General features: G+C 49.5%; 1 protein-coding gene across 1 annotated transcript; it reads right to left on the bottom strand.

Moving 5' to 3' along the window:
• Positions 1–1,249: 1,249 nt before the first annotated feature.
• TMEM50A (transmembrane protein 50A) lies at positions 1,250–22,647 on the bottom strand. Its single transcript, XM_040979590.1, has 7 exons — positions 22,536–22,647; positions 20,441–20,600; positions 16,467–16,579; positions 11,591–11,658; positions 6,674–6,766; positions 4,468–4,528; positions 1,250–1,563 (listed from the first exon to the last, which is right to left on the bottom strand). The coding sequence occupies exons 2-7, from the start codon at positions 20,531–20,533 to the stop codon at positions 1,518–1,520; spliced, it is 474 nt and encodes a 157-aa protein (XP_040835524.1). The 5' UTR covers positions 20,534–20,600; positions 22,536–22,647; the 3' UTR covers positions 1,250–1,517.
• Positions 22,648–24,425: the final 1,778 nt, after the last annotated feature.

Below are 24,425 nucleotides of genomic sequence, written 5' to 3'. Positions count from 1 at the left end.
ATGTTGCAGGACTGGTCCACCTTGGTTGCCGACTTCCATTCAAACACAGAGTGTAGCCAGATGAACACGAAAGACAGAGAGCTCACCTATGCCAACACAAGACTTCGAGTACCTCATCAGAAGCTGGAAAGCAGGACGGACTGAACAACACTCCTGGTCAGGCTTTGCAGCAAGCACCCAGGTCTGTGCTACATTGAGGTAGACCAGAACCAACAGGCCTTAGGAAGAATTTCTCATCTCTGGTGTAACGAAGGTGACAGCTTCTCAGAACAATCAAGACCACTCAGTTAACACCCTCAGAACATTCTTCCCCACGCTGGGGTCTCCAAGGCGACATCTCTGACCCTGAGCACTGATGTAGTTTTACAGCAAGGAGCAGCGTTTCCTTCTGTCTCTCTACTGCCTGGACACAGGAGACAAGATGCACACCCACATTTCCCCCAACGCCAGTCCTCTCCACCCTACTCAAAGGACTGCATGGGTCTGCAACTCCTTATTCATGTAATCAATATTAACATTATTTTACAAACTGTAAAAAAAAAAAAAAAAGAGCCCAGGACTGGTACAGAGATGCAGCACATGCATTGTCTGCCTTTGGCACTAGATCCTGTATGGAAACCGGTTTGTGTCCTGGCTGCTCCACTCTGATAGATCTCTGTGCCTGGGAAAGCAGAAGAGTACTTGGGCCCTGCACCCATGTTGGGAGAACTGGAAGAAGCGCCTGGCTCCCAGCTCTAGATGCATTTGGCTCTGGCAGTTGTGGCCATTTGGGGAGTGAATCAGTGGATGGCAGATTCTCTCTGTAACTCTGCCTTTCAAATATTCAAAAATTCTAAAAAGAGGCATTGCAGTATGGTAATTTAAGCTGCCATTTGCAGCAACCTGTATGAGCACTGATTCGAGCCCCAACTACTCCACTGCCTATAACTCATCTCCCTGCTGTTGTAGCTGCGAAAGCAGCAGAGGGCAGCCTGAGTACTTGGGCCCCTTCACCCATGTGAGACCTGGATGGAATGTCAGACTTCCGGCTCTGGCCGGGATCAACCCTGGTCTTTGTAGCCATCTGAGGAGTGAACCTGCAGAGGGACCACCTCGCCGTCTCTCCCTCTGTAACTCTTTCAAACACAGACAAGAAGTCCAACATACACCACTAGGCACAGAGAGGCCACGTCTCCATCAACGCCTACTGCGTACTCTCACACTGCAGTTTTGGCCCCTGGACGGAACAAGCACACTGACTCAGCCACACTTTCTTCTGTCACTGACTTTTATTTTTTACAAATTATGCCATGATAAAACATGACAAAAATTACTCATGTGGAACATTTGCCTTTAACATGTTATAAGTTAATCAAGTGTATACCATAATAGAGTTTGTGGAATACAGAATTCTCATGATTTCAGTATTAATGCAACTGGAAGCTGAGAATAGACAGAAGTTTACAAAACGGCATTACAAAAAGACTGGGCATGGCAGTAAAAACCTCGGCGCAGGGCTGTGTGCTCGGGAAACCACCTCACTGCCATAGGTCTTCGGTGCGGCCAAACTTAAAAACCAGCCCTCTGCGAATAAAACAAAGAAATATCACATGAATGATATAAGAAATATCACATCACTTGGGAGAAAGCGCAAGTGAGAATGGGGAAAAGCTCCAAATAATTAGAAGTGGGCATTGTTGTGCAGTGGGTTAAACCACTCCTCAGGATACCCCTTGTCCCAAATTTAAGTTGTAGTTTGAGTACTGGCCACTCCCTGCTCGTTCCCTGGACGCAGCAGATGGCGCCGCAGGTCCTCGACTCCCTGCCACCTACACGGGAGACCCACATAGTTCCAGGCTCTTGGCTTTGCCCTGGTGCAGCCCAGCTGTTGTGGCCATTTGGAGAATGACCCAAAGGCCTTTAACATCAATTAGACTTTAATTAAAAAAAATTTATTTATTTTTATTGGAAAGATGAAAGGAGGAGGAGAGACAGAGAGGAAGATTTTCCGTCCGATGATTCACTCCCCAAGTGACTACAACGGCCAGTGCTGCACCGATCCAAAGCCAGGAGCCAGGAACTTCTTTTGGGTCTCCCATGTGGGTGCAGGGTCCCAAGGCTTTGGGCCGTCCTCAACTGCTTTCCCAGGCCACAAGCAGGGAGCTGGATGGGAAGTGGAGCTGCCGGGATTAGAACCGGCGCCCATATGGGATCCCGACACGTTCATGATGAGGACCTCAACCGCTATGCTATCACGCCGGGCCCTCAATCAGACTTTTGATGAGCTATATGAAACAGTCTGACAGGCAGTATTTCGAAACAGAAGCTGGTCATTCAAAGGTAGTGAATTCTTCCATCCATCTTCCTGGATCGAGTGCCTTCAAACAGTGAAGCCATGTTCAGCACAGAGCTACTGTATGTCTGATTAGATTACATTCATTCACAAATGGTTTTTGACTGGGCTCGCCTAGCCCTAAGTGCTAGGGCTATGCAGACATAAGACAGTCCTTGGACGGCTCACGTGCCTGGGAATGTGGTGTGGGATGAGGGAGAAGGGGAGAGAGGCATATTCACGACGCCAGCGAAGGAGCCCAGAAACACAGGCGTCAGTGCCTGGACCAGGCAGAAAAGGAGTTCCTGGGCTGCGGACTATTCCAGATGGGATTTGACGGATCAGCTGGGGTTGCGCTGGGAGGCTGGGTGGAACCTGAGCTGGAGGGAGGCTGAGGCAGGTGTTTCAGGGAGAGGAAGCCGGACAGCAGACAGGCAGAAGAGCCATGGAGGACCAGGGGGGCTGTCGTGCAGGGAGTCGCTGGCTGAGCTCCAGGAGCTGTTTGTGGTAGGTGGTGGACTGTCTGGCTGTCTTTAGTGTTTTAACTTAAAGGCACGTTAAAGGGGCAGTTACAGGTGTGCAAAGAGGCACAGGTGAGAGACATAACACGGAGAGTCCTGCACAGCAAGGTTACAGCACTGAGACAAGCAGGACGGGGGAGGTAAACAGTTGTGCTTTGGAAGTCAAGGGCTGGGTGGCATGGATGTGTGGAGAGGGCAGGCACCGGGCAGCCTGAGTGCACCGTGAGGGGAGGCTGGTGCTCAGTCCCAGTAGTGGATGAAGGAAACGGGCTGCACAGACAGCAACAACAGCTCAGCTCCAGGTGACAGTGGGGAGTGGAGCCCAGGGGGCCAGATCTTCCAGTCAGTTTTCCCAGGGAAAGCCAAAATTCCAGGAGCCTTGACCTTGAAAGGGAAAGGAACTAGCAACACCACGGGCAGAGCCTCAGGGCTCATCACTCCATCTGAACTGTGCTCTGTGGGCGCAGCTAAATCCTCTAACGTCTCCGTGCCTGTTTTTTTCCACTCACAGTGGGCTCACAAGGGACCACGTTCGGAGAGTTGGGAAGGTGGTGAAGAGGACAGGAAAGTGCTGGGCCTGGTGCCGGGAGCAAAGGGACTGCCACACACTCGGACACACACTCAGACACACACTCAGACACACACTCGGACACACACTCGCTGGGGCCCGTGGCTTCCCGGGTGGCTTTTCAAGTCTCTGGGGTTTGATTGTTTCTTGCAGCTATGATCGAAGGAGGCGTGTGCCTTGTCAGACCGCCTACATAGCTCCATTTTCTACAACTGCCGAAATGCCTGCTGGTGAGACGGCACAGGCGTGGCCCCCACCTGACTGCCACTCAAGATGGCGCTCCCCAGTCCGGAGGGCTTCAAGTAGCCACAGGCATTGGTTGTTTGTGGAGGCAGGTGACATTTGTGAAGTTCTGTCACACCTGGCAGTGTCTTAGCCTTTTCTGGACTGGGGACTCAAAAAACATCCTCCAAGGACAGAGACGAGGCCTTTCCAGAAACCGGCAGGGACACCACGCTCCTGAGATGCACGCGTGGGAGGATTCCCCCTCAGGAGAGGAACTTGCACCCTCGGGAGGCGGAAGACAGGGAAACCTGGCTCCGTCAGCAGGGGCGAGGCCAGGTCCTAGGGTCCCCAGGGAGAAGGAGACTCCGGAAGCTGACCCATCGGTCTTTTCATTAGTAACTGCATAAGAATAAATCATGTGAGGGCTCTTCCTTCCCAGCTCAAATCGCCCTCACCAACGCTAGTCACACGAAGGACAGAAGAGCTCAAGATGTACCGGGAAACCACAATTCACGGAGAAATGGCTCAAAGCAGTATTTATTACCAGCAGCCGTTAGAGATCTAGGTTTAAAATAAACACAGCTGGTGTTATGTAACTAAACCTGCACAAGTCGTTTATTGATTGATGGGAGCTGGTGGCAATTATAGAATTTCATGTATGCCCCCGAGGTTGGAAACAAACCAACCCATGTATTAAAAATGTCGTCATCAACCTCATTCTTGTAACTTTATGAAAATAGCAGGTGTGGGCCATCAGAGAGGCAAATTAACTAAATATAGTCAGTGACACAACAGAAACTTAGTGAAAAAAAGACAAGACAGTAAATGCAAAATAAACTTACCCAAAGAAGATGAAGGCATTCTGAAAAAACACAGCGATCCCAGGATATACTACGTTTTTATCTGTAAAAACAGTTGTAACAGGCAGAGATTGTGATATCAAAGCATATTGTTACAAACCCAATGTCAATGCCATTTTACCACCAAAATCAGCGACTTTCCAATAAGTATGTGCCACGCAGTGGCACCCATCACAGATCTCCCCAGGGCACACCACACGCCATCTGGCCCTTGCAGATAGTCTGCAGAATGAAGACTGACTCAACACAGTGGGAAAGGCACCTAGCTGCCTCAGGAGGTGACACTGGAGCAAGGACACAGAGCAGGTGAGGATGAAAGGGACACTGCTGTGCCCCAGGAGCGGCCATGGCAGCAGGACAAGGTCTGAGCAGTGAAAAGTGCAGGCTGGGTGGTGCGGGGCCTGAAGGGACTGCGGGGTTGCTGAGGGCTCAGATTGTCACTGACTAAGCTGAGATGCCATGGGAGGGTTTAAGGGGAAAAGTGACCTCAGCCTGCTGTGTGTGGGGGGAGGCAGGGAGAAACCAGGGACAGGACTGTGACGAACTGAAGCAGGAGGTGAGAGAAAGAGGCGGCAACTTGACAGGCCTCCAAACACCTGCCAGGACACAGCAGCCCTGATCGATCAGGATGGGCACCACGGCCTCAGGAAATGTTGCTCTTATGTATCCAGAACTAAAACCCAAGTTCCACACCCACCACCGTCAATGAATGAGCATTAACCACCATAGGGAGGCACTCTGGATGGGTGGACTTATTCTCACCTTAGAATACCTTCAAGCTCATTCTCTAACATTCAGGAGCTGGTTTATGTAAGTTTCAGCAGTCCCACATTCAATAACCTTGGCCACAAGATGGTTCATAGAAATGCCATGTAAAGGTTCTTTAGAGGCCCGTATCTGACCGCATCCCACACTGGAGCACCTAGGTTAGAATCCTGGCTCTGTTCTCAACGTTCACCTCCTGCTCATGCCCATCCTGGGGAGCCACAGGTGATGGCCCAAGCAGTTGGGTCCCTGATACCCATGTGTGAGACCTGCATGGAACTTGGGGCTTCCAGTTTTGGCTTGGTTCAGCCCCAGCTATTGTGGGCATTTTTGGGGAGTGAACCAGCAGACAGGGACTCTGTATCTCTCTAACTCTCAAATAAATAAAATTAATTAAAATTGGGAGGAGGTGAGCACTATGGTGCAGCGGGTTAAGAAGCCCAATTTGAATCCTGGCTATTCTTTCCGATCCAGCTCCCTGGTGACATGGATGATAGCCAGTGGATGACGGCCTAAGAATCTGGGTTCCTGCCATCCACTCAGGAGATTAGGAAGGAGTTCTAGGCAAAGACCTTGGTCTGGCTCAGACCTGGCTGTCATGGCCTTTTGGAGAGTGAACCAGCATATGGGAGATCTGTGTTTCTCACTCCGTCACAGTGGCTTTTATATAAATAGATACACCTTTTAAGCTTCTACTTGGACAACCTGGGGCTGCTTTGGAGGCACAAACGTGTGGATGGAAGATCTCAATCTCTCTGTTTTTGGATACAAAGAAAGAAAAAATTATTCATTTTTGTTTTAAAAATCCAATGGTAAAAGGGGCCAGCACAGTGGCTTAGTAAGCTAATCTTCCACCCACAGCACTGCCATCCCATACAGGTCCACTTCCAACCTAACTCCCATGTTATTGCCTGGGAAAGCAGAGATGGCCCAAGTCCTTGGGTCCCTGCACCCATGTGGGAGACTCAGAAGAATCTCCTGGCTTCAAACTGGTTCAACTCTGGCCACTGTGGCTACTTGGGGAGTGAACCAGCAGATGGAAGATCTTTCTGTCTCTCTTTCTCTCTGTAAATCTGCTTTTCCAATATAAATAAATAAATCTGAAACAAAAAAAGTTTGAACACCACTGAACAGCTAGACACACACACAGTCAGCTGCTGAGGTCTGTGGAAGCCAAAAAGAAGCAGGGTTGGGAGCTGCATTTCCCCACCTCTTCTGCCTCTAGATGACAAGAACAACAGCAAAGTACAGAAGTAAGGAAATGCAAACACACAAAGCAGACCCTGCAGTGCAGGGGCATCCAGCGGTGAAGACTCTGATAGTCACTGACCCAAGCAAACCAAACCAGCTGATTCTAAGACAACAACATTACCATACAACCCTGGCATCTGGGCGGTGAGGTGCAGCCCGCAGCCTTGCTCACCTTTTGCCACATAACCTCCAAAGAGGATCCACATGGAGGCGATCAGCGAGCCAAAGGCCAACATGAAACCAATGAAGAGCCAGATGCGGGCACCTGGGGCAGGAGAGAACCAGAGACACGGTCAGGACAGCCAGTACTTCCAGAAGGACAAACACCCACACAGAAACAATTAGAGTCTAAAATCAGAATGGCAAGAAAAAATATGTTCAGTATCTTTCATGATGACAGGTGTTGGTCTATCATGCCCGGGCTGCTCTGTATTTCTTCTTCTTTTTAAATAAAGATTCATTTATTTTTATTTGAAAGGTAGATTTGCAGAAAAAAGAAGAGACAGAGATATCTTCCATTCACTGGTTCACTCCCCAGATGGTTACAAAAGCCGGGGCTGAGCCAATTTGAAGCCAGTAGCCAGGAACATTTCCAGGTCTCTGGTGTGGGTGTAGAGGGACCAAGCCAGAACATGAACCAGTGACCTTATGGAATGCTGGTGCTTATAGACAGAGGATTAGCCTGAGGTGCCACTGCACCAGACCCATAGCGTATATATTCTTTTCAAGAAATAATTATTGGGGGCCCGGCACGGTGGCGCAAGTGGTTAAGGTCCTCGCCTTGCACGCCCGGGATCCCATATAGGCGCCGGTTCTAATCCCAGCAGCCCCACTTCCCATCCAGCTCCCTGCTTGTGGCCTGGGAAAGCAGTCGAGGATGGCCCAAAGTCTTGGGACCCTGCACCCACGTGGGAGACCCGGAAGAAGCTCCTGGCTCCTGGCTTCGGATTGTCTCAGCTCCAGCCATTGCGGCCGCATGGGGAGTGAATCATCAGACGGAAGATCTTCCTCTCTGTCTCTCCTCCTCTCTGTTTATCTGACTTTCCAATAAAAATAAATAAATCCTGGGGCCGGCACTGTGGTGCAGCAGCTAAAAATAAATATTTTAAAAAAACATTAAAGAAGAAAGAAAGAATTATTGTTTATCAATCTAGGTATTCCAAGAGTATTTATTTACCTTCCCCAACTACTTCATGGTGAGTAAAATCTACTCAGTTTGCCATAAAACATCTCGCGGCATGCGTCACCATGGTTGAAGGCTTATTCCCTGTGGATTTGAGGAACTGTGCTTTCAAGTGCAAAAGCTACAGAGTCCTTTCAGGTAGTGACACACGTCCTGAAGACAAGCCGCACCGGGTGGCGACAGGATCTACCAGTTTCCACAAGCCACAGGCCAGGCGGTGAAGTGAATGCAAATGTGTTGTGGCTGCACGTAGGGAAGTTGCATTAAAATTACATGAGCTTTGAAATCACATTTATCTAACATATAGGAAGATTTGCTATAAATAAATGGAGTCATCAGATTGGTCAAAGTGAATTCTAAGTCAGAATTTTTTAATTGGCATATATTCTTACAAAACATTGCCTAGCTCAATAACGAACAGCAAATAGAATATTACACAGTTTTCTAATTTCATATCCCAAACATAAAACAATCATTTCAACATAATAAGCTGTGTTAGATCTATTCAAACATGTACAATGTAAAATGATGGGCCAACACTTTCCCTGTGGCATTGCACATGATGCAGGCATCCCACATGGGTGCTGCTCTGTGTCCTGGCCATTCTACTATTAGTCAAGTCCAGGAAGAGCAGCAGAGAATGGCCCAAGGACTCAAACCGCCCATCTAAGTGGGCTACAAGACAGAAGCTCCTGGCTTCAGCCTGGTCCAACCCTCATTGCCAGCACCTGGGGCAGTGAACTAGTGGATATATCTCCCTGTTTCTCCCATTCTTTTTCTTTCAAACAGACAAATGAATAAACAACACAAACAGCTAGCCAAGCACCCCAGCCCTGCATTCTCCAAGCTGTGCGAGCAAGCAGGTTTTACCCTGTGGTCAGTGGCTAACCACTGCCAGCACTCGTCTCTTCTTTCGGAGTCACAGGGGTAGTGCAGGCGGGTGTTTTTGAATGCTTCACTAAAAATAAAGAAATGAGGACCCGGTGCAGTGTCCTAGTGGCTGGAGTCCTTGCTTTACACATGGCGGGATCCCATGTGGGCAACAGTTTGTATCCTGGCTGCTCCACTTCCCTTCTGGCTCCCTACTTGTGATCTGGGAAACTAGCAGAGGATAGCCCACAGCCTTGGGACCCTGCACCCACGTGGGAGACCAGAGGATGCTCCTGGCTCCTGGCTTTGGATTGGCTCAGCTCCAGCTGTTGGCGGTTAGTTGGATCTTTCTGTACTTCCTTCTCTCTATAGATCTGACTGTTCAATTGTATGAGAACAACTGATTGGGTATCATTTGAATGAGGACGCTTGATTGAATATGCAAAAGAAAAAGAGATACTTCTCAGACAAGGGTGTGGAAACAATTGAGGAGTTCTGTAGACAGGCTTTTGGGACTATGTAAGCTCCTTAACACCTCCTCCCTTAAGCTATGTGACTCTCAGTCTACAAAAGCCTGCTGCCACTAATAAACTTTAGCCATTGACCATCAGTCAGAAGTCCACATGTATTCTTATCACCTCTGTGTACCAAGTCCACCACTGCAGGACAGCAAATACCAATAAAAGTAAATAAATCTTCCTAAAAAACAAAGAAACCAGTCACTCTGAGACTTGCCTAAATCTGTTTTTACTTTGGTATAGATGAACTATTTAAGTTTGCCATCTAAATTGTTCAATAAGGACCATCTTCTCAAATCTCTGAATGAGCTGGCACTGTGGGATGTCGTCACTCCTTGCATTCTGCCCACCTGGGGCACAGACCCTAGAGCCAAGGAGATGGAGTCCCCGGCTGAGCCAAGAAGGACCCTTGAGGGCCCATGACGCAGAACTCGGGGTTCCACTTGGCTTGAAGGACAGGAGTGCTGATGCTTGGTTACACAGCAGGCGAACGGACTCCATACATTCTGAACACTGGTGGTCCATACAAGAGGGTAACTGTGGCTCTGCCATGAGATGTATTTTGTCACAATTATGTAAGTCCATCTCCCTCTCTATTCTAGGATTTATTTATTTTTATTAGAAAGGCAGATTAGTGTTTCAGAGAGAAGGAGGGACAGAGCAAGATCTTCCACCTGCTGGTTGACTCAGAGCTGAGCTGATCTAAAGTCAGGAACCAAGAGCTTCTTCCAGGTCTCCCACATGGGTGCAGGTTCCCAAGGCTTTGGACCACCCTCCACTGCTTTCCCAGGCACAAGCAGAGAGCTGGACCGGAAGTGGAGCAGCCAGGACACGAACTGGCACCCATATGGGATCCCAGCACTTGTAAGGGGAGTATTGCTTAATTTAGTCATTGTGTTGGGCCCCAGCTCTGTGATTTTAAACCATATAAAAATGCTAATTCAACCACATTAGCTGGCAAAAAGGGTAGAAAATTTAGGTGATAGTTTAATAAGCCAGAAACTGACTGTGCACACCTGCTATCGGTACTGTTCTCTGCTGCACAGGTTGGAGACTCCCATCCTCACTGCCCTAGCACACCCTATCCTCACTGCCCTCGCACACCCATCCTCACTGTCCTAGCACACCCCATCCTCACTGCCCTCGCACACCCATCCTCACTGCCCTCGCACACCCCATCCTCACTGCCCTCGCACACCCATCCTCACTGTCCTAGCACACCCATCCTCACTGCCCTAGCACACCCATCCTCACTGCCCTCGCACACCCCATCCTCACTGCCCTAGCACACCCATCCTCACTGCCCTCGCACACCCATCCTCACTGCCCTAGCACACCCCATCCTCACTGCCCTAGCACACCCATCCTCACTGCTCTCGCACACCCATCCTCACTGTCCTAGCACACCCATCCTCACTGTCCTAGCACACCCATCCTCACTGCCCTCGCACACCCCATCCTCACTGCCCTAGCACACCCATCCTCACTGCCCTCGCACACCCATCCTCACTGCCCTCGCACACCCATCCTCACTGCCCTAGCACACCCATCCTCACTGCCCTCGCACACCCCATCCTCACTGCCCTAGCACACCCATCCTCACTGTCCTAGCACACCCATCCTCACTGTCCTAGCACACCCATCCTCACTGCCCTAGCACACCCATCCTCACTGCCCTCGCACACCCATCCTCACTGCCCTCGCACACCCATCCTCACTGCCCTCGCACACCCCATCCTCACTGCCCTCGCACACCCCATCCTCACTGCCCTCGCACACCCATCCTCACTGCCCTCGCACACCCATCCTCACTGCCCTCGCACACCCATCCTCACTGCCCTCGCACACCCATCCTCACTGCCCTAGCACACCCATCCTCACTGCCCTCGCACACCCATCCTCACTGCCCTCGCACACCCATCCTCACTGTCCTAGCACACCCATCCTCTCACTGCCCTCGCACACCCCATCCTCACTGTCCTAGCACACCCATCCTCACTGTCCTAGCACACCCATCCTCACTGTCCTAGCACACCCATCCTCACTGTCCTAGCACACCCATCCTCACTGTCCTAGCACACCCATCCTCACTGTCCTAGCACACCCCATCCTCACTGTACTAGCAAACCCATCCTCACTGTCCTAGCACACCAATCCTCACTGCCCTAGCACACCAATCCTCACTGCCCTAGTACACCAATCCTCACTGTCCTAGCACACCAATCCTCACTGTCCTAGCACACCCATCCTCACTGCCCTAGCACACCCATCCTCACTGTCCTATCACACCCATCCTCACTGCCCTAGTACACCCCATCCTCACTGTCCTAGCACACCCATCCTCTCACTGCCCTAGCACACCCATCCTCACTGTCCTAGCACACCCATCCTGACACTCCCCCTGCTCACCTCCATCCTCTCCCTAGCCTGTCAGAATCAGACAAGCGGCCCTCCCAGGTGCCATTCTCCTTCTCAGGATATAAACATGTACAGTCAGACGTTGTTTGTACTGACTTACCTGTTTGACCAAGACAACCTTCACTGTAACTATCGCCTCGGACTTGTCCATTGGATACTGCATTGATCCTATACAAAATAAAATCAAGATCTCAGGATTTCTGATTCCAGTAAGAAAGCCATCCATGGTATCAATCACCAGATGCAATAGGCTGGTATTTCCTCAGGTCAGCCTGCTCAGTACTGAGTAATGGGTTCATGTGAGCTGAAGTAAATCTGGTCAAGTGGAGATCCTCTCCAAGACAGTGGTTGTGGCATCAGACTGGCAGATCACCATTCAGCCTGGTGGAAAATCCCTGGCCTCAGTCCAATCTGCCAAGGCAGAAACTCTCGGTGTGAGGTCAGATGGCCGCGTGCTAGTGAGTCCTGTAGGTGATACGGAAGCTTGTCAAAATCAAGAACACGATTCTCAAAAAGGTACCTTGCTAAGACTGGGCAGGTCAAAGGGTGACTTGGCTTTCCATTTGTACACATCAGACGTCCTAACACGTAACTATGTATGGCAATGGCAAACAGAATGGGCCCTAGACAATCCAAAAATGACCAACAATCAGCTTTCTGAACGAATGTTTTAAAAAAGATTTTTAGGACTCGGCATGATAGCGTAGCAGCTCACTTTGCAAGTGCCAGGATCCCATGTGGGCGCCAGTTCTAATGCCTGCAGCCCTGCTTCCCATCCAGCTCCCTGTTTGTGGCCTGGGAAAGCAGTCGAGGATGGCCCAAAGCCTTGGGACTCTGCACCCGCATGGGAGACCTGGAATGAGGTTCCGGGCTCCTGACTTCAGATGGGCATAGCTCTGGCCGTAACAATCTCTTGGGGAGTGAATCATCGGACGGAAGATCTTTCTCTTTGTTTATTTTCCTCTATGTATATCTGACTTTCCAATTAAAATAATAATAAATTAACAATAACAAAAAAAGAATCCTGTGAGGGTGAGGAGGCGTTTGGCATCTCAGTAAATGTCTCACTTCTCTCACCACCCAATGCTCAGACACCCTGCCTTACTGTGCCTCTGACTCCAACAGCCACACCCTGTCTGCATGGAAAGCCCCCTCCTTACCTGCCCTGGGGCCCCACATCTGACCCTCCTATGTACACGCCTGGCATCCTGACTCAGAAGATGAATGTGTGCTGGAGTTGAACTGTGCCGAGCCCGGTGGTGGAGGGGAACAGAGCGGGGAAGGCAGGCAACCGTCCGTATGGAGTGTCTGCTAACCCGTCTTTAGCCTGGTTCCAGTGTCCCTTCCACACCCTTGGGGGACGGACCACCTGCATGCACTCTGTGCCAGGCTAAAGTTTGGGCCCCAACCTCTGCCTGCCACCTCTCGTCCAGAAATCTGAAAGAAATTCAGTCTGCTGAGGAATGCTCCCATACTCTAATATTATATTTTTTCTTCTCATTTCTAATAAATTTTGGAAGGGAGAGAAAAAAATTTTCCTGACATTTTTAACCAGAACTTCTATATGGTTTTCAAAATTTTTTTCTCGGGCCCGGCGCGATGGTACAGTGGTTAAGGTCCTCGCCTTGCACGCCCAGGATCCCATAGGGGTGCCAGTTCTAATCCTGGCCATTCCACATCCCATCCAGCTTCCTGCCAGTGAGTGGCCTGGGAAAGCAGTCAAGGACGGCCCAAAGCTTTGAGACCCTGCACCCGCGTGGGAGACATGGAAGAGGCTCCTGGCTTCAGACTGGCATAGCATTGGCCGTTGCGCTCACTTGGCGAGTGAATCATTGGACGGAAGATCTTCCTCTCTGTCTCTCCTCTTTGTATATCCGCCTTTCCAATAAAAATAAATCTTTAAAAAAATTTTTTTTCCTTCCAATTAAAAAAAAAAAAAGACATGTATGTATGTATTTGAAAGGCAGTAACAACGTGGGGAAAGATAATGTGGGAAGAGAAAAAAAGAGAGAGATGGAGGGAGAGCGCGTGTGAGGGTGCTGGACCAGAGGAACAACAGGATCACAACTGGCACGTGCAGGGGATGCCATCTGCCATGACAGGTGGTAGCTTAACCTGCTGTGTCACACTGCTGGCTCTGTTATTTTTTTAAATTAAGTGGAAAATTATTCAGGGCAGTTTACCTGAAGGTAAGTGGGGCTTGGGGTGCCCACATGCCATGTTGCAGTGCCTCCTTCAAGTCCCGATCTCTACACTACTGATCTAGCTTCCTGCCAATGCATACTTTGGGAGGCAACAGATGATGGGTCTCGTACTCAGGTGCTTGTCATTCATGTGGAAGACCCAGACTGAGTTTTAGTTTCCTGGGTTCAACAAACTTTTCCTTCAAGATACAATTCTAGGGGCCGGTGCTGTGGCATTCTGCATTAAGCTGCCACCTGTAACACCAGCATACCATGCAGATGCTAATTTGAATCCTGGCTGCTCCACTTCTGATCTAGTTTCTTGCTCATGCACCTGATAAAGCAGCCTAGGATGCTTGGGCCCCTGTACCCATGTGGGAGATCCTAGATGAAGTCTCTGGTTTCAGCCTGCCCCAGCCCCAGCTGTTGTGCTCGTTTGGAAAGTGAACCAGTGGATGGAAGTTCTCAGTCTCCTCTCTCTCTCTTCTCTTCCTGTAACTCTTACGAATAAATAAAATAAATCTTAAAAAGAAAAATAAAAGCAGAAAGGATGCCATTGTAAATATTTCAGGCCTGTGGGTCACAAAGGCTGTTACATCATCCAAGTTGGCGATGGTAGGTAATACATAACTGAACAGATGTGGCTTGTGCTCCAGTAATACTCGATTTTAAAATAAGCCTGGCCATAGTTGGCCAACCCTTAAGTGGTCTGTAACACACTTTGCAACTGTAACTGTCATCAGGATAGGGAATAAATATTTCTTTAAAAATTATTTATTTTACTCGAAAATTAGAGTAAAAGAAGGAGAAACAGAGATGGATCTTCCATTCTCTGGTTCACTCCCCAAGTGGCCGTGACAGGCAGAGTTAACCTGGTCCAAAGCCGGCAGCTTGTTCTGGGTCTCCCACATGGGTGTAGGGTTCTAAGGTCTTGAGCCATCCTCTATTGCTCTCACAGGCTCTAAGCAGGAGCTGAATTGGAAGTGGAGCAATGGGACCCAAACTGGGATACCCATATGGGATGCTGGTGCTACAAGCAGAGTCACCATGCTAGCCCTAAAAACGTGGGTTTTTTTTTTTTTTTTTGGTTTAACTAATTAACTAATTAAGAAAGTATTTGGAAAATTTCAAATTCACATCAAAATAAAGGGACTTCTGGGACAGACAACTCAGCAACATGGAGAATATATAATACAATAAAGAAATGTTGAGGGGGCTGGCGTCATGGTTCAACAGGCTAATTTTCCACCCTGTGGCGCCAGCATGCCATATGGGCACCAGTTTGTGTTCCAACTGGCTCCACTTGCAATCTAGCAGTCTGCTCATCGCCTGGTGAAACAGTGGAAGACTGCTTGAGCCCGTGGGCCCATGCATCCTTGCAGGAGATCTGAAGAAGCTCCTGGCTCCTGGCTTTGGATCAGCTTAGCTCTGGCCATTGTGGCCATGCAGGGAGCAAATCAGCAGACGGACCTTCTCTTCTATCTCTCCTTTCCTCTGTAAATCTCTTGCAAATAAAATAAATAAATCTTAAAAAGAGAGAGAGAGAATGTTGGGAAAACTAAGGATAGGACAGAGGAAGATACAAAACAGAGAAAAAATGGCTAGAAATACTAGGGTTGGCCAACTATGGCCAGGCTTATTTTAAAACAGTTTTACTGGAGCGCAGCCACATCTGTTCACTTACATACAGCCTACTTGCTGCCTACTTGGGATGATGTGTACAGAGGCTCTATAGAGCCTGTGTGACCACCAGGTCTGAAATATTTACAATGGGATACCACAGTCCAGAGAGTCAGAAACCACCCACATTAGAGCAGCATTCGAGAAGGAACCCGATTCCAGGGAAAACGGTGCTTTCAATCAGAAAGACAAGGGCCCATGGACTCCAGCAGAAACAGGAAATCGGTACGCACTAACAATGCAGGAAATGAGAACTGTAGTATTACAGATTTAAGGAACACCTCGGTAGATGGCAACATGAAAGCTTAAGAACCACAGGGTGTGGTACTGAAACTGCTATTATACCACTATCTCACTTTGAATTTCGTTTGCCTTTTTTTTTTTTTTTTAAATTTTCAGAAGGACTGTTGCTGTTAAAATCTGTCAGGCTTATTATTCCTCCCCTCAAAGCCTCCAGCGGCTCCCTGTATGTCACAGGGAAAGCCAAGTCCACAAGCACTCTGCAAGACCCAAGACCATGGCTGCTCCCCACCTGGCCCTGCCACTTACTCCTTCCCTGGGTCCCACTCCCTGAAAGAGCCCATGCACTGGCTGCTCCATGCTCAGCTCCTGAATTTCTTCGGCTACTCAGAGCCACATGCCCAGGAGACATTCCTGATTGTAAAACTCCCTGCACTTCCTGCTGGCATTTCCTATCTCCCCTTTCCGCTTTGTAGTTTTCTCCCTTGCCGGTATGATCTAAGACGCTGTTCATTTCTCAGCTATGAACCGCCTCATCCATTAGCACATTCCAAAAAGGTACGAAGTTTTCTATATTTTAACTATTGAATCCATTGTTACTAAAGAGTTCATAAACAGTTGGAAGAAGAAGGAATAATCTCTTGGGCAAAAGATACAACTTCTGACCTACATGTACATGTATCAACATGGGGACAGGGAGGGAGACAGGGAGGACCAGCCAGGGCACGCTGGTCCACACCAGTCCTTGTCTGCCATCCGACTTCCAGGTCAGGCTGAATGTGTAAATTTGACATTTAAAACCTTTCAGTCTATGAAGTTTACATAAAACAGCTGTGCTTTGCGAGCCTGTCTAGGGAGCACCAACAGACTTACATGAGGAAGGCAATGGTTGCTATCACACCGCAAGCATGATAGGAGTGATTGAAGTCTTCCATTCTGGGATACATCACCGCAGCGTCTATAATAATCCACCATCCTGTAAAAAACTAAAGCAAACAGAGGATACCAATGAGGAATGATAGCGATTTTAAAGTCTCACTGGTCAAAAAGAAAGGAAGATCAGGATGGCACCCTGATGTTATGGGTCAAGCCACTTCCTTGGGTGCCAGCATCCACCTAACTCCAGGACAAACTTCAACACAGGGGAAAAGCATGGTCTAAGGACGAAGGGAATGGAAATAAAACATACTATGTGAGTTCAGGTACTGGGTGTTCCACTTTCCATCCGGCTCCCTGCTAACGCAGCTGGGAAAGCAGCAAAAGATGACTCAAGTGCTTGGGCCCCTGCATCTGTGTGGGAGACTGACCCAGCTCCAGCCACTGTGGCCAGTAGGGGAGTGAACCAGCAGACAAATTCTGTCTCTCCTCTCATGCTCTGCAATTCTACCTTTCAAAGAAAGAAGCAATTTCTTTTCCTTTCTTTTTTTTTTTTTGAAAAAAGGTAAATACTTGGAAACAATGATCGCACCTACTTCTCCCTAATCCTAGATCCTTCCCACCCATCAACTATGTAAACATGATAAAAAAAAAAGTAAATGCTCTAGCAGTTTGTTGAACATAATTTACACATGACTTAATAGTCACTGCCCTTAAATCTAACAGCAATTAACATTAACTTCTTAGCTAAACTGCTTCAAACATTATACTATCACAACAAAGTCTGTAATTTGTGAAGAAGCTAAGTTACAGTAGCTCTTGGCAGGAGAAAAGGAAAAACTGACTCAGAGGTTGCCTGCTGCTGACGTGCTCCGAGCATCCAGACCTCAGCAAGGACAAAGGCGAGACCAGGGGCGGGCGTCCGTGTGCCACACAGCGGCACCTAGGCTGACGCCCCACTTCATTTCTGACTCCAGTTTCCTACCAATGCGGATCCTGGGAGGCAGCAGGATGGCTCAAGTAATGGGGTTCCTATCATCCATCCGAGAGTTCTGGACTGTGGCTTCCCAGAGTCACCTGGGCCTAGCCCTGAATAGGGGAGGCAATTTGGCCAGTGAACCAGGGGATGGAAGCCTGCTGCTCAAACTTCCTAGATTTCTGAAACATGAAGAAATCACTCAAATTTAAGCAAGGAACCATTACTACTGACAGTTTTAGCTAAACTCTCAGTATTGTGTTTAACAGCTCTGCGGCTCTGCTCTTCCTTGGATGAATTACATTCAGCACAGCCTACAGATGGCTAAGATGTGATTTGAAATTCAAACAGTGGATTATCACTAATTTACTTGAACTTGGTCTTGGATATAAATGAGGGCAAATTATACAATGGCAAAAACAAACTGCACAATTCTTTTTTTCATTGGAAAGTCAGATATGCAGAGAGGAGGAGAGACAGAGAGAAAACCCTTCCTTCCACTGGTTCACTCCCCAGGTGGCTGCAATGGCCAGAGCTGAGCCACGCTGAAGCCAAGAACCAGGAGCTTCTTCTGGGTCTCCCACATGGGCACAGGGTCCCAAGGCTTTGAACCATCCTCAACTACTTTCCCAGGCCACAAGCAGAGAGCTGGATGGGAAGTGGGGCTGCAAGGACATAAACAGAGGCCAAATGGGATCCTGGCGCTTGCAAGCTGAGAACTTTGGCTGCTGGGCTACTGCACTGGGCTCTCTGCACAAATTTTTGTCATCTGCCAGAAACTTAGAAATAATAATCACTAAATTCTGACACGGAAGGTTTTGAAAGTAATTTCTTTCCTATTGGGATCTCTACCTCTGATCTAGTTCTGAGAAACCGCATTTTCTGATAATCATTTGAAAATAAGCATGTTAGTTTTGCGAGGAGTGATTCAAACATCCCAGGCTGGACCAGGCGCCATTTCCTGCTTCCCCTTCTCCACAGCTCCTTTCGGGTTATCCTTCAATCAGATGTAACCTGAGATTGCCACTCCCCAATCTCTGGCCCCTCCCCCTGGTCTCCACCCACCTACCTGAGGCTCAGATAATCCCAGTCTGGGGGGGGCGGGGGGCCAGCATGCAGCCCCTTCCTTCCCTTCTCACCCAGCTCTCCCTGTCCTCCTCCATCTTGCCCCCTCCCCTGCCCTGGCAGCCCCCATCCGACCTCCATGGCAGGAGATATGTCCCTTCCAGTTTTCTCTCCCTCCACCCCGCCTCTGCTCCTATCCTGCTAGAATGAAGGACCTACTATGCACCTTGCTGCATCTGGGATTTTGGCTTGCGGTAAACTAATCGTGAAGAGGACTCGGCTACAGGAATTAGCTGCGTGTAACAATGTAAGAATTTTAAGTGCTTTTAAAACCTAACAAGCCTAATAAAATTACTTTTATCAGATTATAGACAGATCTATATTCTATTTATGACATCATTACTAGCTAGAATGAATACTTATTCACTTCTTTTTTTAACCTTCAAGTCAATATACTTGAGATTCTTTTTTATAGAAGAAAAATTTGAGGGCACAGTGTGAGGCTTAATGGGTAAATCCTTCCCTTGCACATCGAGGATCACATATGGGCACCGGTTCTAGTCCCGGCTGCTCCACTTCCCATCCAGCTCCCTGCCTGTGGCCTGGGAAAGCAGCAGATGACAGCCCAAGGCCTTGGCACCCTGTGCCGAGGTGAGTGACCCGGAAGACACATTTACTAAATGCACTTCTATGATGTGTTTACCACACAGCGAGTAACCCAACCAACCTATTAATCAAGTTTAACCCCTAAAATGGAAATAGTAGCACAACTGCCCATTAAAAAAGTCAGTAGTGACTGGGTCTGTTGCTGTAGTACATAGGGTTAACACGTGATGCCTGCATCCCATACTGGAGTGCCTTGTTTTGAGTCCTGGCTGCTGGGCTTCTGACTGCATTCCCTGTTAAGGTCCCTAGAAAAGCGGAAGACAGCCCACAACCTTGGGCCTCCACCGCCCACTTGGGAGAAGCAGATGGGGCTCCAGGCTCCTGGCTTCTGCCTGGTCCAGTTCCAGCTGCTGCAACCATTTTAGGAATCAACTAACAGGGTCCAGCAGCGTGGCCTAGCGGCTAAAGTCCTCGCCTTGAATGCGCCAGGGGCCCATATGGGCGCCAGTTCTAATCCCGGCTGCTCCACTTCCCATCCACCTCCCTGCTTGTGGCCTGGGAAAGCAGTCGAGGACGGAAAGCTTTGGGACCCTGCACCCACATGGGAGACCCGGGAGAACTCCTGGCTCCTGGCTTCGGACCGGCATAGCATCGGCCATTGCACTTACTTGGGAAGTGAATCATCGGATGGAAGATCTTCCTCTCTGTCTCTCCTCCTCTCTGCATATCTGACTTTGCAATGAAAATAAATAAATCTTAAAAAAAAAAAAAGAAATCAACTGACAGATGAAAGATCTTTCTCTCTGTTTTTCCTTACTTTCTGTAACTCTGTTTTTCAAATAAGTAAGTCAATCTTTTTTTTTTTTTTATTGGAAAGGCGGATATACAGAGAGGAGAGACAGAGAGGAAGATCTTCGTGCCGACGATTCACTCCCCAAGTGAGTGCAACGGCCAATGCTATGCCGGTCCGAAGCCAGGAGCCTCTTCCATGTCTCCCATGCGGGTGCAGGGTCCCAAAGCTTTGGGCCGTCCTCGACTGCCTTACCGGGCCACAGGCAGGGAGCTAGAAGGGAAGCGGGGCTGCAGGGATAGAACTGGCGCCCATATGGGATCCTGGGCGTGCAAGGTGAGGACCTTAACCACTTGCGCCACCGCGCTGGGCCCAGTAAGTCAATCTTAAAAAAAAATTTTAACAATTATTCACACATTCAGTATGGTCATAGATAAAATAAAAAGCAGTTAATTTAAAACATCCCACAAACTCCAAATCACATGTACACAAACACACAGAAATGACGCAAACACCAATTTCCAGGGCACTTACCAGCACCCCCGCAGCGATGGATGCGATAGTGTTGCGCTTCTCCCCCCAGTCAACGCATTCCGAGCATCTCATGCCTTCTAGAAAGCCTGACATCTTCTCAGGTCACTTCACACACAACTGGAGCTCCTCCGCCGCTCGCTCTTACTCCTGACTCAGGTTCCTGCGAAGTAAGGCACAGTTCAGGACAGCGGCACAACACTATTACAAACGCCTTCATCCTGGCTCCACCCACGGCTCGGAGGGCAGTTTTGCTCTAGCCTCGGACAAATGCTCCCATTGCAACTTTGGGAAACAAAATCTGCAATCGTTTCTTCCTTCCGATTTAAAAGATGGTTTGGGTAAATATGAATGAAAGTGGGTACCCAGATACTGAAAGCTTGTACTGGCTGACCTCCCCTGCAGCTATTACATCCTATGATTTCATGAAAGTTATTCATTTAAGTGAGTCTTGTAATAACAGTGTACAGTAAATAACCCATCAGTTATTTTAGATCATCTTAATTCCAAAATGATATGATTGCGGTATACACGGTCCAGAAACACCAGGTGGGGTGACACAAATGAAAACTCTGGGTCAAAGCACCTGGACTCAGACTGAGGCATGAGACAGCCAAGGGTTAACCAGGAAAACCAAGAAAAACAAATTCGAAACAATCCTGAGGCAGGAAGACAGAAGGGCTGATTGGAGAAGTTGAGACAGAAACTCCAACTTACAACCCCAATGTTCCAACTGCCTGAGGGACAAATTGTGAGAGAACTTGCAAAACTGCCAATATCTCCAAGTAACAGGTGTATGCACAGGCATGTGAATGTCCAGAAACCACACCGAGGGCCCTTCACCCAGCACAGACTGGCCTGGTAAAGATGCAGCCACAAATGCCTCAGGGCCTCAGGCCTCGTTCCACAGGCTTGTTCTGCTCTCTCCAGTGTGCAAATACACCTTTCCAGGATGGCATTCTGCTGCGGTGGGTTAAGCCATTGCCTTCAACTCGGGCCAGTTCAGGTTCCAGCTGCTCCCCTTCCCATCCAGCTCCCTGCTGATGCGCCTGGGAAAGCAGCCGAGGACGGCCCAAGAGCTCGGCCACTGCGTCCACGTGGAAGACCCGAATGCAGTTCCAGGCTTCAGACTTTGATCTGGTCCAGTTTGGACCACTGTATTTGAAAGTGAGCTAGCACGAAGGACAATCTCATTCTGTTCCACTCTCCCTCACTCTTCAACTCTGCCTTTTAGATAAATTAATCTTTAGAGATATTAGTAGTCAACTATTACTGATTATGTGTTTGCGCCTCCTTCAGTTCAGAGGTTCAAAAGCACCTCGTCCATGCCTTCCTGTGTGTGTCCCTGACAACAGCGGAAACACATTTTTCTGAGGAATCTTCACATTTTATCATGGAACATGTGCTCTTCATACCCAAATTAGGAAACTAAACACGGGACTGCGGGCCACACCACTTCCTTCCACTGCAGTATTTTCTCCCTCTCTTAGGCAGACGTACAGGAGGCCTTCTAGGTCACAGAACACCCTTTTAATCTAAACACCTCTCATTGCAACAGCCGTTTCCATCAAAAGCAAGTACAGGTTTGTGGTTAACGTTAATTCAAATGCAAGCAACTGCTGCTGAAACGACCACAGTCGACCGAAACTCCCCACAAATTACACGCAGCATTCCTCAAAGCTGCGCTTGCACAGACCTGACCAGAGGCCAGGTCAAAATAAATTAAAAAATCAACACGTACACCTTACAAATAATCAAGCCGCACCCACACCCCCACGGAGGAGAACCGGCTCGGGAAGTTACTCCGGTCGCCCGGGTACAGAACATCCCTTCAACAAGCAGCGACTCCCCACCTGCAACTGTCACGAGGGCTAATTCTGGAAAACGACTCTTTCTATCCTCTCAAACCCGCCCGTCTGGGAGTGTTATCCTCCGCTCGCCCGGCCCCGACCCCGCCCTGAATCAGACCCGGGCACCTCGAGGTCCACGCGGGAGCCGCGGGGCGCCCTCGGCGGCTGCGTGGACATCGGCCGGCACGCCCTCCCGGACGTAGCGGTCCCGCGGGCAGGACAGCTGTGCCTCCCCGCCCGGCACTTACGTCCGGCCCGACCCGCTGCTGCCGGGGCTCCGGAGCCTGAGGTGCCGCCGCGTACGCCACCCCGCACGTCCCCACTAGTTGCTGCTGGGAAAACAAAACAACCCGACGAAGCCCGGATGCTGCAACTCCGCCCCTCGTCCCGCCGAGCTCCGTCGCGCATGCGCGAGGCCGGGAACCGGGCCAGCGCGATGCCGAGAGGGGCCACGCCCATCGCGCCCACGGTTCCGCGCATGCTCTGAGCTGTCGCGTCGGTCCGGTGGACACGGGCAGTGATGGGTTTGAGGACTCGGCGTGAGAGTCTGGGAGCCGAGGTCGCGCTTTTCTCTGATGTTTCGAGGAGGAGTTGCTCTTTGGGCCTTTGTAGCCGCCTTAAGTGAGGTGCTCAGCCTTGTAGTGCGAGGCTCGGTCCGCAGCTGCTCAGGTGTGGATCGTCGCAGCTGACGCGCGGGGTCCGGCTCTGCGGCCTCCCAGCCACGCACACTCCACATTTTTGTCTTCTTTGTTTTCCCCGGGCGTAACCCAGCCTGTTCCGCTGCGGTGCCTCACCGACCCGGGCTGGCTCGGTCCTGTGGGGCGTGGTAGCTTGCAGCCGCCTTTCTTCGGCGTTCCCTTTAGGGTAGGGCTTCTCACCCTGGGCACTTGCCGACATTGAGGGCACCGAGAGCCTCCCAGTCCGTTGTAGAACCATGATGGCATCCCCCTGGTGTCCAGCCGCTGGAAGCAAGCAGTCCCTTCTGTCAGGCTTGTCTCTGGACCTTCCCGGGGAAGCTCACCTGTGTGGACAGCCCCTGGCTGAGGGACCGTCTGCAATTTCAGGAAGCAACCCTCTTCCAAGAAGAAAGGAAGCTGAGAAGCAGAAAGCAGCCGCGTCTTAGCTCCCGGAAGGACTCGGGGCCCAGTTCTCCCCTCTTAGAGAAGCGGTCCATCGTATCTCTGGTTGCCCGGGGGGGTCGTGGTCGGCTGGGGAGCAGGGTCAAGGTCCTATTCTGGACCTCCCGTTGCAGGAAGTACACGCACTTCCGGGTCTGTGCGCTGGCAGGTGCTGCGCTAGGGGATGGCAGAGGCATGAGATCTCGCCCGGGCGCCACTTGGGCGCGTGGCTTACCCAAGGAACCGAGCTGGTGGAGGGAGAGTTCATGAGGTCTCAGAGCTGAGTCCCTTTCACTTGATGTGAGGATAGCGGCTCCTGTGTGGTTAAGTGAGGGGCTGTTTGCTCTTAGGTTGGCGTTTAGCCAGGCTCTGTGGGTAGCCTGGGGAACAGCGGTACTTATGTTTCCTTTGCTGTTTTGAAGTCTGCGTTTTTGGAGGGGACTTTCCAAGCTAACTAAAAGATAAAACTAGCCGGCGCGAAGGCTGAGTTGACCAATCTTCCACCTCCAAGTGCTGGTTCGTGTTCCCTATATTCCTTTTGCCATCCAGCTCCCTGCTTATGACCAGGGATTGCAGTGGAGGATGGCCCAAAACCTTGGGACCCTGCACCTGTGTGGGAGACCAGGAAAAAGCTCTTGGCTCTTGGCTTCAGACTGGCTCAGCTCCAGCCATTTTGGGGAATGAATCAGCAAATGGGAAATTTTTCTGTCTCTCCTCTCCATAAATCTGATCTGAATTTCAAAAAAAAAAAAAATTTAAAAAAAAACAGAACTGTATAGTATAATCCATGACATATCTTTAAGTGGTTATGGGATATGATTTCATTCTTAGTGCAGAAGTCAAAGCTGACCATGACAGTTTAATGTCTCAGGGAGAAGGAATGGAGAGCAGGCAGTTTGAATGAAACCTCTAAATGCTTGCTAAATGACCAAGACTAGCTTACCAGCCACACTAAACACTAACTTCAGTGGGCAGAGGAAAGGCATTAACTTACCTTTCTGTCTGCAATCCGTCTCTTAC

This window comes from Ochotona curzoniae, unplaced genomic scaffold (genome assembly GCF_017591425.1).
Source record: "Ochotona curzoniae isolate NIBS_2020 unplaced genomic scaffold, NIBS_Ocur_1.0 contig_3255, whole genome shotgun sequence".
Classification (NCBI taxonomy): domain Eukaryota; kingdom Metazoa; phylum Chordata; class Mammalia; order Lagomorpha; family Ochotonidae; genus Ochotona; species Ochotona curzoniae.
This window is presented reverse-complemented; position numbering and strand designations above follow the sequence as displayed.

Excerpts from the sequence above, each read along its gene's own strand:
- TMEM50A (XM_040979590.1), bottom strand. The coding sequence starts at position 20,533 with ATGTCAGGCTTTCTAGAAGGCATGAGATGCTCGGAATGCGTTGACTGG. Across the intron at positions 11,659-16,466 it reads GCAACCATTGCCTTCCTCAT|GATCAATGCAGTATCCAATG; the intron begins GTAAGTCTGTTG and ends TATTTTGTATAG. Across the intron at positions 4,529-6,673 it reads TGGAGGTTATGTGGCAAAAG|ATAAAAACGTAGTATATCCT; the intron begins GTGAGCAAGGCT and ends CTGTTTTTACAG.